This window comes from Suncus etruscus, chromosome X, assembly GCF_024139225.1.
Source record: "Suncus etruscus isolate mSunEtr1 chromosome X, mSunEtr1.pri.cur, whole genome shotgun sequence".
Lineage (NCBI taxonomy): Eukaryota > Metazoa > Chordata > Mammalia > Eulipotyphla > Soricidae > Suncus > Suncus etruscus.
In genome coordinates this window covers 129,863,769-129,877,920 of record NC_064868.1, presented here as the reverse complement: position 1 = coordinate 129,877,920, position 14,152 = coordinate 129,863,769, and the positions used below count along the sequence as shown (strand labels likewise).

The following is a 14,152-nucleotide window of genomic DNA, read 5'->3' as shown; positions in this document are numbered from 1 at the left end:
TTATATGTGAGGATGAGTTTTAAGGCTTTTAGAATCTAATTTCTAAAAAAGATAAATAAAATCTAGTTTTCTGACTACAAAAAGCAAGTTTACTTTTTGAAACCAACGAAGGACACCAATCACTATGGCACTTTTTTCTTTGAACTGTCTCACCTAATTTTCATATAAACATGTGTCGCTCTCAAAAGTCAGAGTTTATTTCAAAACAGAAAAAATTTCCTCCAATAACTCCAAATGTATGGTGGTTAGAGAGGGGAAAAGAAAGTAAGATCTTTTTGTTGTTGTTTTTGATGTATATGTGGCATTCTATTGTACTTCTTTAAAGAAGATGTTTTGTTAGTGGTGAGAATGTTCAGCTTGGAGACATAATTCTAAAATAGAATAAAGGCAAATGAATAGTAGTTGGTAACAACTTTAATTAACCTTAATTGAATTACTTCCACTATAACTGTTGCTATGGGTCAAATACTTCTACTGCAATCTTTCCACTTGTGTATGTATGTTTGGGTGTGTGTGTGAGAGAGAGGACGGATTAGAAAATCTGTGCTAGATGAATATTTTATTTTGCTAATATATGATAAATAAATTTAGCTCATTTTCTCTCAGTACCTATGACTGATAGTAAGAACACTAACAGTGCACTGAAAAAAAATTCTTTTCTGTTAAAAATAGTCTCTAAAGTTTCAAAAGGTATTTTCAAAAGGTATCAGGTATTATTTAAACCAGGGGTCCTCACACTTTGTAAACAGGGGGCCAGTTCACTGTCCCTCAGACCATTGGAGGGCCTGACTATAGTAAAAACAAAACTTATGAACCAATTCTTATGCACACTGCATATATCTTCTTTTGCAATGAAGAAACAAAACAGATACAAATATAATATGTGGCCCACGGGCCATAGTTTGAGGACCACTGATTTAAACACTACTACTTGTGCTCACCAATTCTCTTACCCCTCCCAGAGCTATTCATCCTCCAATCTTTGGAATAGAAGAATTATCAGTAAGTCTTTCTCTTTCAGTAATCCCAAATTGAGTTTGATATCAGCTCCAGTAGTAAATGAACTAGAATGCTTTAAATAAAACCATAAAGTATATTACAGCTGCACCCTGAATTATGAACGTTTATAACTCATGGTTGAACTATGAGACGTCACACTTCTCCAATTATTTTATCCATAAGACATTCAAGTCCAAGTTATATTTTTGGGTGCTTCGTTTTGGAAAAATAGATTTTAAAATACTTATATGAAGTGTTATTGTAGCTAAAGAAGATCATATATTAATTTTGACACAAAAATTATTTCATTCCTAGAGACTCAGCATTTATCAGAAACACATTTCAACATAAATTCAAGTATGAACCACCATAAAGGTAATTTAAAATAGAATTAAAATTAGCTGAAGATTTCAATTTGAGTATAGAAAATTTTCATTTGGCTTTGTTATTCTTGTTATAATACTGATTACAATTAATAGTTGCATAATAATTCATATAAATCTATGTTCCAGACACTTCATAAATAAAAAGTTGGAATATATAATTACTAATAAAAGACAGCCTTTATTTTTTAGGCAGCCTTTCTTCATTCCTCAAAATATTTTTATTCCAATGTGAATTTAAAAAGTTGTTAAACAGAAATGTGGAGATATAAAACAGATGAAATTTATTCTTTAGTTTATATTGAAACAATGAACAGAATTATCTAGCTTGTGCTTCACATTCAAGACATTTAACTACATCAACTAACAAAACTAATTTCCTCATTGGGTTCTTTATATACATTCTTCTTTGTATATATTCCAGCAAATTATGTACTTGCATCACGGTTTAATCTGTTTAAATTTGATTTCACTGTCAAATCCAGTGACAAAATAAAATATACTATATTTGAAAGTGTTCTAAACTGCTTTCACATCTATTCTCTTGTTTCAATCCAAGCACATACCTCCCTGAGTCACTGTAGTCATTGCTGAGTGTACTCATGCAATAAAGTTGGGAGTTTTCTCAATGAACACACATGTAAAGGAGACAAAAAATTTCGAACTAACTGTGACTATAAATCAGCAACTTATGCTAAAATAACAACTCTGTTTAGACAATTCTAGAGAAGTCAGCATTTCAGGAGCAAGGAGATTTCACTGAATTGAATGCTTGCCTAAAATTACCTTAGAAAGAATAGACAAATCTGTATGAAAATGTGTCCCTTCGTATACATTGGGGATCATCTATTTAAATATCATTGTCCTTTCTTTCTATTATAACTTCCAGTTGAGCTTTGGTTTGCCAAAAAATCAGTTCAGACCTTTTATAAATTGCATCTTCCTGGTCTCTGTGATTTTAGGAGAAGCATGCATTTTAAATATGCTATTCTGTTTTTAAGAATCTAATTCATGACCAGCTTTTCAGGGAAAGTTTGGTTTTCTTCTATACCATACATCTGATATGTTTTCTGACTATTGCTTGAACCAAACTGCCGACATTATCTTTCATAATATTTAAGTTGTTAAGTATGTATATGAAGAGACACATTTTTATAAGCTCTTTCTAGTGTTGCGAAGAAATCAGTTTAAAAGATTTGATTTGAATGGAATCTTTTGGCAAGCCAAAGCATCCTTTTGTCATTTTAATGATCACTCTCTAATGTGTCCAAGCTGTAAATGTGAGTTTTTTATGGCAAGTTTTCTATAGCGGGGGAGAAAAGGGAGGGAGTTGTACACCTGCACTAAATAGGGAGCTTGTTAGGTGACTGTTGTGATCAGTCCCCAACTTGTTCTGCCTGATCAAGCACAGTGGGCAGAGATCCAATCACAAAAGCATTCCACAAAGCAAGCAAAGCAAAAATCTTCACTAAACTGACTACTGGAATGAAAACTGCTGGGATCCATCCATTCTCTTCACTGAGAAAGAAGCACATTCTACTTAAAAGAGAAGGCAGTTGAGATCATGGAGAGAGACATCATCTTCCAAAATCATGTCTTGAGAATGCCTGCAGGCATTTCCAACACTACACGTTGTACGCAAAGATCTACTCGAAAAGTTTGAAGTCTGACACTCTTACTTAACTCTTCCTTGTTTTTTCCTTCAGAAAAGTAATCCTTAAAAAAAAAAAAAAAAAACTTCCACTGCTCCGGAGTAGGCTGCCCCTGGGGTCAGGTCTTCCTCCAGCTTTATTATCTTGCTTTAATAGATTTCCAATTAGATGTTTTAAATGCTTTTTAAGCCTTTCAAACAATATCCGAACCTATTATCAAGTTGTCACCATACCTTCTTTTGAGGGAGTTACATGAGGAAAATGAAGCACAGCTAAGGTGACTTGCCTGTCATTACTAGCGACAGAGGCAAGGAACGTTCACGTTTTGTGACTATCCTATGTAGGAAAAAAAACACAGAGACACACATACACAAATACATTCCGGAGTCAAATATTCTCCTGTAAAATCACCCTACGTTGGGATTAGTTCTGCCTTGTTCCTTCCAAGCACCCAGGGCAAACAATTAAGATTTAACTTCCTAGGTAAATCCCAGCAAACTTGCATAACAATAACTGCTTCTTAAACAGTAACTTTTGGAGGACAACGCGGTCCCCCCCTCTTTGCATGCGCAAGCTGAGAGATGGTCATTTACTGCTTAATTCGTGCAATTAAATGGGGGCATTAGTCGAAAAGCAATGTTTACAGCTCAATTTGAAAAGAAACTGATGGGATTTCGTTTAGGAGACGCTGTTGGCAAAAATCATTCAGAGTTGGGGAAAGATGCTATTGGCAAACTTTCTTGTTGCCTGTCCCAAAGTAGCACCAAATGCTAACCCATCGTTTCCAGAGACAAAACGCTTCAAATGTAGGCGTTTGAAAGGGCACAAAGCATCGTGCAAATAATTAAAAGTGCATTCTACCGTCCGTGCGAAGCAGGCACCGGTTAATGAAGATTAACTCACTTTGAGCCCAGTCACTCGCCCACTGATCAAGGGGTGACTAGTAACTTGAACTAAATGAATGTGCGACTCACCAGCCTCTTTAGGGAGCGCCGAAGTCCTTGTGGTCAGCTCTGCCGAAGTCCATTCTCACGTAGGTATTGTCGTCGTCAGAATCGTCTCGCTCCGGGGGTCTGGGCAGCCGGCGGCGGGGAGGCGGTACCGATGGAGCTGCAGCTGCGGCAGCCGCCCTGGGGGGCCCATTGTCACCTCTGGCAGGGGCTGCGAAGGGGTCGGGGGCTCTGCGGGGTGGGCCCGGGGGGATTCCTGGGGCCCGTCTCGCGGGACCCACCGCGTTAGCAACAAGTGGGACGCAGCGAACGGAGGCGGAGTCCAAGGCAGCGGCCACCTCCACGCCCGCAGCTGCGGCGCCCAAGTGCGGGGCAGCTGCCAGCGCCGAGGCCGCGGCTAAGGCGGGGCCCACGACTAGCGCCCACGGCTCCGCCGAGGGGTGTGCGGACAGGCCGTCGCTTGGGCCGGCGACTCTCGCGGACGCCGAGGCACCGGGCGAGCGACGGGGCGGGCCTCTCGTCTCTGGGTCTTCCTCGGGCCGCAGCCGCGGTGCCGGGGGCGGCTCGGAGCGGCGGTTCGGGCACAGGGAGATGCCCATGCAACACTCGGAAAACGGGTCGACCACGTAGATGCGGCCCGTTTCAGGGTCGTAGCGCAGAGCGCTGTCAGCAAAAGGCACGGGCGGCGTCATGGCCGAGTTGAACAGAACTTCCACGTTGACAGTGCCACCTGTGGCACCGGGGAGAAGCGGCCAGCTGGCGGGGTCCAGGCTGAAGAGGTCGCCACCCAAAATGGCTCTTAAGAGGTGGGAGAGGTTGGCGAGGCTCAGGAAGGGCACTCGGAACTGCACGTTCACAGAGTGAGAAAAGGCGATCTGGCTGGGCTCGGCCAGGAGGCCCCGAGAGGGCGGCGGGCCCGGAGCAAAGGGGGCGGGCGAGTAGCGAGCGCTTTCGGGACAGTCGAGGTCGACAGAGACCGAAGCGCGATCCCTTTCTCTCTGGTCCTGTGTGGGCTCCGGCGACTGGGGCTGCGCTTGACGGCCCTTGGTCATGAAAAGAAGCCGGCTCGGTCTCTTCCCGTTGGGCTGGGCGGGGGTCTCAACGAGATCGTGTCCACTATCATGTCCAGACCTGGAGAAGGCCCCCTCCGCGAAAGGATCTGAGACTCTGTGTTGGGGGCTGCCCCTGCCAGAAGCGCCTTCCGTGCTCAGACCTTCCCCGATGATCTTGCCCCTTGACATCGGCACGTACTCACTGTGGTCCAGCCGGCCTCCAGGGGAGCTGCGCGAAGGATGTGGTGGAGGAGCGCAGAAATTCCACCTGTTGAGGGACGCGCCTCCCTGAGGGCTCGGGAAGGGCTCGGGAATGGCTCCGGCTGCAGCTCCAGGAGCCATGAACATATAGTCGCTGTCACTGTCATTGTCCCTGGACTCATCCTCCTTCTCAGGCTCAGGCGCTCTGGGGGGCCGGGGGGCCGCTGGTGGGCTCGGCCTGGGAAACATCATCATGTACCCCTTCGAATCTTCAGAGAGCCAGCGAGAAGAGCGCGGTTTTGAGGCCGAGGGGTGTTGGGGGGCCATTGCCATGTAGTCGCTGGTGCTGTCAAGAGAGGCTGCCCTCGCGGGCCTCATTGGGACGTAGGGATCGTCCTCCTCCGGGTCTACAGCCCTGACTCTGGGAGGACCCCGCGCTGTAGCTTCTGGGGCGCTTTCCACTTTAGCCTCTTTCTGTGCTTTGGGGGCCCCGCGGTTTGCAGAAAAAGAAAGTCGGAATCTTCCCGCAGACTTGCCTTTCCCGCCAGGAGCTCTGCCGGCCGGCAGAGGTGGCACCGGGGGAGGGGGTGGCGGTGGCGGTGGCGGTGGCTGGGGCTTGCTGGCGGTGAATCGGCTGAAGTAGGATCTTTTCTTCTGAGGTTTGCCCTGCTCGCCGCTGCCGCCGGAGCCTTTGCCGCTTCTGAAGACTCTGCCCCATCCGTCCTTTTTCCCGCCCGCGGAGCCCGGGCTCTCTCTGGGGCCGGGGCCGCGGCTTGAGCCATCGCTCGGTCCCGCTTGGCGTGCCACGGGCGAGAAGCGCTTTGTGCCCGAACTCTGGCCGCCGTCCGCGCCCCAGGAACTCATGAGCACGTAGTCTCCTTCGTCGTCGTCCCGCTCGTCCCGGCGAGGAGTTTCTCGTCCTCCCCGAGGGCGGCCGGGAGTGGCCCCCGAGCGGCCGGACGCGGGGCGAGCTCGGGCCCCGGGAGCGGCGGCGGGTGGCTCCGGCGGGTCCGGATCGGCGGCGCAGCGGCGGGTTCGGCCGGCGGGCACGGACGCCGCGCGGCGGGCCGGCAGCGGGTGGGGCGCGGGCTCCGGGGGCTGCGGGGCGGGGCGCGCGGCGGGCTCGGCGTGCGCGGGGGGCGCGCGGGGGCCCCGGCGCCACCAGCCGCCGGGCTCGTCGGAGCGGCGCGGCCGGGGCCAGCGCGCGGCCAGCAGGGCGAGCAGGTGGGCGCCGAGGCCCGGCGGGGCGGCGCGGCAGCGGGCGCGGTAGTCGTGGGCGCAGAGCGCGCGCATCTTCTGCAGGAAGAGCTCGTGCATGCGGCGGGCCGCCGCGCAGTCGTCCACCTGCAGCCACAGCTCGCCCGGCCCGATGGCCGCGGCGCGGCCCACCTCGAGGAAGAAGCAGCGCTCCGAGTGGCCGCAGCGGCGGATGCTGAGCAGCTGCAGCACCACGCTGGCGCGCTCGCTGTGCAGCCGCACGAACAGCGCCTCCTGGTCCGTCAGGCACAGGCGGAAGGCGCCGCGCAGCTCCCGCCGCCGGCCCAGCCCGCGCCGCCGCACCACCACCGGCCACACGTCGCGGTACAGGCCGGGCGGCCCGGCGGCGGGCCGCGCGGGCAGGGCGCCCGCGTCGTCGTCCCCGTCCCCGTCCCCGTCCGCGTCCGCGTCGGCGCCGCGCCGGCCGTCGAGGATGAGGCGGCTGAGCAGGCGGTACCAGCTGCGCTGCTCGGCCTCGTCGGGCGCGGCGAGCGCCAGGCAGCGGTCGGGCGTGCAGAGCGCCACGACGTGCGGGTGGCGGGCGCCGGCGCGGCGGCTGACCGAGAAGCACTGCGGCAGCGCCACGACGCGCCGCGGCCGCGGCCCCGCCGGCCCCGCGCTGCGCCGGAACGTGCGGGCGCTGTCGTAGCACTCGAGGCGCGCCGGGCCGTCGGGCGCCGCCAGGCGCAGCACGAAGTAGCGCCGCGCGCCGCTGTTCGCCTTGCGCAGGTAGCCGCGCTTGCACACCCCCGCCGCCGCCCCGACGCCCGCGTCCTCGTCCGACTCGGCCCCCGCCGCGCCCGCCCCGCGCCCGCGCCCGCGCCAGCGCCGGGCCGCCGACAGCCACATGGTCCCGCGCAGATCGCGAGTGAGTGCGGCGGCGGGCGCGCGGGCGAGGCGCTGCCGGTCGCGAGGCGCGAGCCAGAGAGCCGCTCGCCATGCCGCGGCCCCGCGCTTTTACAGGGCGCGCGGCCCGGGGGCGGGGTCCGGCCCCGGCCCCGCCCACCGCGTCCCGCCCGACTGCCCGCACCGCACGTGACCGCCCAGGCGTGCGAGGGCCGGGCGGGGCGCCTCGGGGCGGAACGAAGGCGCCCGCGCCCCTGATAGGACCGCAGGCCGAGGGGGCGGGCCCTCCCGAGAGGCTCCGCCCAGAAGGGGCCGGCCGAGCCAGGGCCGGGGCGCGGAGGACGGAATGAACGGACTAAAAGCAGAAGCAGCGGGCCGAAAGACGGAGCCCAGCGAGGGCCGAAACGCACCCCTGGCGTGCAAGGGGCGGTCCGGGTGGGAGAATTCCCAGGGCCTAACCCGGCTGCTTTGGGGGTTGGTTTGTTTATTTGCAGGCCAGGTGCGCCAGTGGCGAGCTGCTCATTGGTCGGGCCAGGCGCCAGTGGGCGGTCTTAACGGGGCGCGCCCCCAAATTCGCTCCTCGGGGAGCAGCTGCCACGGACGTCAGGCCGGGGGCCTGGCTTTCATCCGGGCGAACCCCACTGCTTGTTTTCCCCCAGGAGGGCCGTCAACCACGCACCAGCTCCTTGGAGCTCTTCAGGACTGTGATGCATGAGCCCCCGCAAATCCCCGCGCCGCAGTCACCCCGGCCCGCTCCCTCTTTCGCCCCGTTTCTCACGGACCTTGTGTATTCCCGCCATCCGCAGGCGCCCCCGCTCCTGCCGAGCCTTTTGAGAGGAGCGTGGGCAGAAGCGGGGTGTCCTGCTGGAAACCCGAGCATGACGGGGACCCTTCTTACCACTGCCGCCCATTGAGTCGCCGGCTCCCGAGGCGGCCGCAGCCCCGACCAAAGGCTCCATTCCAAGCGCCCGAGGGACACGACGCTGGCCACATGAACCTAAACGCCACCGCAGCGTGTTGCTCGCAGCCCGACACCCAGGCTGGAGGAAGACGATGGTGCCCAATCTTCAGTCAATGATGCCCCTGAATGCACGCATGGGGAACTGGCCAAGTTCCACTAGCTGCCTACTACTGCTGTACCCCGGTGTCGCGCCCTCCAGATCCTTTCCAGTAGGAAAAAGCTTTGCCAAGTACCCCAAAGGGACACAGCTGCAAAATAACATGAAGTTTCCCTTTCCAAACCATGCCCCCCCCCCCAATCACTTTCGCAAAAGCAAAGCTCAGAACTCACTAGAACAAAGGAGCGGACCCCACGCCTTTTCCGACTCTGTTTTTCGTCCATCGCGCCAAGAAAATAGGATTTGGGGGGCTGGTGTGATTACTACAACTTGATACCAGAAGAATAAAAACGATTTTTCCCTCTGTTTCAGGAAACAAAACAAAACTGTTGCAGTGAGTATGTGTGTGAGCATGGAAATGCACCCCCGAGATCGCTGTCTGTGTGTCTTTCTTAGTCTCTCCACATTACCCCCCCACCCCCAATCTCTTCCTCCTCTTATTTGTCTTTGACAAGAATTCCAGTTTCCCAAGTGTAGACGTGAGGCGTATTACATGAAAATGGCAAAGACTCACCCCTTTTGTGATTGAGAATTTGACCAGGCAGGGGGGATGCCAAGGAGGCTGGTGGCATGGCATTTCCCTTTAAAAGAAGAATGGAATGTCCTTCATCGCCCTAGCTAGGCTTCGCAGAAGTTGTTATTTATAGGATTTTTAACAGTTAACTAGGCAATTGATATGTACATCATAAGAATCCACATGCGCCAGCCACGTTCTTACAATATTGTTGTTGTTGTTGTTGTTGTTGTTATTGTTGTTCTTGTTAGAAACAGAATAAAGACTTTTCCATGAAGACTATTCTTTGGGAGACATAAAAAACTGGTTTTGGTGGTCCCTAAAAGACTAGGAAAAAAATTCATGAACATTCTCTGCTTTTATAAAAGCACAGCATATTTACAGGTGTTGGGGGCAGCGCTGTTTTCTAAAAGGCGCTGGATGGAAGCAAAATGAGTGTGGATTCTGAGAGACATGATTGACAGATCCTCTCTGCATATTAGTTGACTAGTCACACAAAGAGATGAGTCCTTACACTTATAAGCCAAAATTATGATGGATAAAGTAATTTGGTATCTTAGAATAAATAAAGTATTTCATTGTTTCCTAGCTCACGCTTTTGCTTTAACTAGAAATGTTTTCAGGTTTGTTTTTTTTTTTTTACTAGAAACAACATATGAAAAACATTTTTCGAAAATACATTACATTTAAATAAATTTTGGAAAATAATCTCTACTAATAATTGCCCTGTCTTTATAGAGATTTTTGCTCTCGTGATAGGCTTAAAATATGTACACCTTTGTATCATTATTTTTCTTTAACATCACACCAAGAACTTTCTGTTGTTATAAATTAGTTAAAACACTGAAACTGTTTCAAAGTAAACTATTCCAAGGACCAAATGTGTATTCATTTGTTTTGTCAAACTGCTACTTTGAGATATTTGTTTTGGTTTCACTTTTCTCATATTATACAGAATCCTTCAATGAGCAAGCTATAATTATATTTTTCTTTAATTCTGAAAATTAATACCTTAGAGTGAGAACTCCAAGGGTGCATTTGCTGCATTAAAAATTTGAACATTGGATGCAGTCTTTTTACAATCGTATATATTTTATTTCTGCTAATCAGATTGCCATTCTTATATTTTAAAAGATCACTGACAAGACAGGAAAATAGTACTTCACTTAGAATATAGTAAAATAGAATCTTTTCCTATATATATTTGACAGTCTGTTATCCTCTGCGAAATACTTTGTCCTTTATCCTATCTGTTGAGTCTTGCTGATATTATCACTTATTATTTGTCACTTGTTTGCATAACAAAAAGTACATACTATCCTATTTTCAATTATATTCACGAAAATCTAGTGTTAAAGAACACATTTCAAAGTACTGTACTTTCTGAAAGGTTAGTCGATTTGATCTGATGAAGTTTATAGTGCAGATTAGAGGGAGCTATTGCTGTAGACAAATATCAACAGGATCACTTCAAGCCTGTTGTAAATGATCATGTATATTTTAATTTATATGTTCTTGTAAAGAGAAAAGATGTTATTATTTCAATGAACTAAATGAGAATGTATGAAATTATTTAAATTTACATAGAACATTATTTCCTACTTCAGTTGAAAACTCCATGGACTAGCTAAAATGAATGAATGTCTATGAAAATAAAAATATATGTATTTAATTTAGAGTGCAATTAACAATGGTGATTATTTATATGCACCCAGTTATATTATCTGGATGCAGCAGAATGGAATTAAAGATATAGTGACGTTTTGGTAAATATTAACACTTGTTTAATAGGGGCAATATCTGACAAGGTCATTTTCTTTATATAAGTCGATAATCAAACATTACTTTTAAAAGTTGTTCTCAGATTTGAGCTCTCTGGAAGAGACAAGCATTACTGAATTGCACCAGAGGCTGCAGACTGTCTGCCATTTATTTAAACTTTCTGATTCCTTGAATGACTTAATGACATGGGATAGTTGTTTAGGTTAGATTTCCATAGGCAAAATAATAAAGCAGATGCTGAAGACCCCTCCATGGTTCAAACAAAAAAATTGGGACCTTTTTGTATTTGGTCGACTCTAAACTCACCAGATGGTTGTCTTTGTACTCTATTCTCCTAAAATTCCTGCCTCTAATTTTTGGTGTTATATTTAGGACATGTTATTTCTAAAAGTCAGACTAGATTTTAATATCCAGGTATATTTTGAGAATCCAAGATTCTCAAAAACATCATGTATATATATTTAGAGGGGGCGCACACAAAGGTGCTCAGAGGTTACTCCTGGCTCTGCTCTCGGAAATCACTCCTGACAGGCTCCAGGCGCCATATGGGATGCCAGGGATCAAACCCTGGTCAGCGTGGGCAAGGCAAGAACCCTACCCACTGTGTTCTCCCTCAACAACATATTTTCAATACAACAAACATAAAATAATAAAACCTACATTATTTCCTTTTTTTTCCAGTTCAGCTGAAAGAAAAAATCAACTATCCAAGTGGCTTTAAACCAAAAATTCAAGGAAATGTATAAACACAGCTACAGTTTTAAAATTGTATCTAGATAATTAGGAAAATTCTCTGTAAATTCTGTTTTAAGTAGTGGTTTGAATTGAGTAGTCAGAGTAATATAAACGAATCTAGTATTTCCTATATATTCATTATTCTAACTTGTAAAATAAAATGGGTAATTGTGAATTTGCTTAGCTTAGCAATGAAATTGTTGTATGAAATATTTTTGATAGATAAATATCTTAAAAGGAAATTTCAATATAAATTCACTAATTTTTCCAATATATTGTTTTGAAATTATTTTATTTTATTTTATTGGGGGGCGGGTCACACCCAGCAGCACTCAGGGGTTACTCCTGGCTCTAAACTGAGAAATCGCTCCTGGCAGGCTTGGAGGACCATATGGGATGTCGGGATTCGAATCACCATCCTTCTGCATGCAAGGCAAATGCCCTACCTCTATGCTATCTCTCCAGCCCATTCTGATTATTATTTTTGCTGGATTGATGATTAGTTTGGGGGCCACACCCAGTGGCACTCTGGGGGTAAGTTACTCCTGGCTCTGCACTCAGAAATCACCCCTAGTAGGCTAGGGGACTACATGGGATTCCAGGAATTGAACTGAGTCCCTACTAGGTCGACCACATGCAAGGCAAATGCTCCACCACTGTACTATCTCTCCGGCCCCTGTTTTCTAATGATTAAGTCTACAGTTTACGTGATCTAAGGTTTTTTTGTTTTTTTTGGGGGGGGGTTGGGCCACACCCATTTGATGCTCAGGAGTTACTCTTGGCTAAGTGCTCAGAAATCGCCCCTGGCTTGGGGGGAACATTTGGGACGCCGGGGGATCAAACCGCAGTCCTTCCTTGGTTAGCGCTTGCAAGGCAGACACCTTACCTCTAGCGCCACCTCCCCGGCCCCAAACAGTTTTTTTATGTTTTGTTTTTTTGGGCCACACCTTTTGATGCTCAGGGGTTACTCCTGCCTGGCTAAGCGCTCAGAAATCGCCCCTGGCTGGGGGGAACATTTGGGATGCCGGGGGATTGAACCGCGGTCCTTCCTTGGCTAGCGCTTGCAAGGCAGGCACCTTACCTTACCACTAGCGCCACCTCGCAGGCCCCGTGATCTAAAGTTTAATTATGTTAATTGAAATGATTTTACCTTATGTATTGAAAATAATGTTAGTAATTATGATTTGCTTTGTGTTTGGACATAAACTAAATAATGCACAATGAACATTACTATCTACTTTATGAAGATAGTTGCTTTGGCCCCTGCATGAAGATGGTAGCTTTGCATCGCTGCTGAAAACACTATGGTAGATATAGAAAAACTTTTTTTCGGTTCACTTTATGCACATAGAAAATGTCTATTTGCAGATGAATGGCTAAAGAAACTGTGGAATATTATGCAGCTGTCAGGACAGATGAAGTCATGAAATTTTCCTATACATGGATGTACATGGAATCTGTTATGCTGAGTGAAATATGTCAGAGAAAAAGAGAAAGATGCAGAATGGTCTCACACATCTCTGGGTTTTAAGAAAAATAAAAGTCATTTTTGCAACAATTCTCAGAGACAAAGAGAGGAGGGCTGGAACTTCCAGCTCACTTCATGAAGCTCACTACAAAGAGTGGTGAGTGCAGTTATAGAAATAACTACACTGAGAACTACCATAACCATGTGAATGAATGAGAGAACTGGAAAGCCTGTCTATAGTACAGGTGAAGGTGGGGTGGGATGGAGGAAGATTTGGGACATAGGTGGTGGGAATGCTGCACTGGTGAAGGGGGGTGTTCTTTACATGACTGAAACCTAATCACAATCATATTTGTAATCAAGATGTTTAAATAAAGATATTATATATGAAAAAAAGAACTAACATCATCTGCAGAATGAATTAGCTAGTTTTCTGTGTGTAACAACAAGAATAAGTAAGAAGAATGACATTTCTTTTGTGTATGTGTTTGTTTGAGGGCCACAAAAAAGAAGAAAATATATGTTTGCTGCTTTTGTTTTTTGCTATTTCAATGCAAAATTAATTAGGGAAAATACATTGATTACTGAAGCTCCAAAAACATTCTTGTTATCTTAGGATTCAACTAAAATTAACTCAGTTAAAAATCAAGCATTTATTTTTTCCTTCAAAACTACTGTGAATGATTTGTGATCCACTTTGGTCAATAAATAATAAATAAATAAATAAATAAATAAATAAATAAATAATAAATTTCATTAAAAAACACACCAAACTTTCATATGGAAATAATTTTTAAAAACTAAACACTGAGCAATCAAATGAGGATAATTTACATGACTTTCAATTATTTTAACCACATATATTTTCTATTTTTTTTTTTTTTTTTTTGGTTTTTGGGCCACACCCGGTAACGCTCAGGGGTTACTCCTGGCTATGCACTCAGAAGTCGCTCCTGGCTTGGGGGACCATATGGGATGCCGGGGGATCGAACCGCGGTCCGTCCTAGGCTAGCGCAGGCAAGGCAGACACCTTACCTCCAGCGCCACCACCCGGCCCGTATATTTTCTATTTTATCATAAATAAATAAAATATATCTTCAGGCTGGAGCAATAGAACAGCGGTAGGGCGTTTGCCTTGCAGGCGGCTGGCTGACTCCAGAAGGACCTGGGTTCAATCTCTGAAGACCCATATGGT

At 47.4% G+C, this 14,152-nt stretch overlaps 1 protein-coding gene across 1 annotated transcript; it reads right to left on the bottom strand.

The window, feature by feature from the left end:
• Positions 1-4,004: 4,004 nt before the first annotated feature.
• IRS4 (insulin receptor substrate 4) lies at positions 4,005-7,343 on the bottom strand. Its single transcript, XM_049767038.1, is given in 1 exon segment — positions 4,005-7,343. A coding segment is annotated over 1 exon segment (3,339 nt).
• Between the last annotated feature and the right edge of the window lie 6,809 nt (positions 7,344-14,152).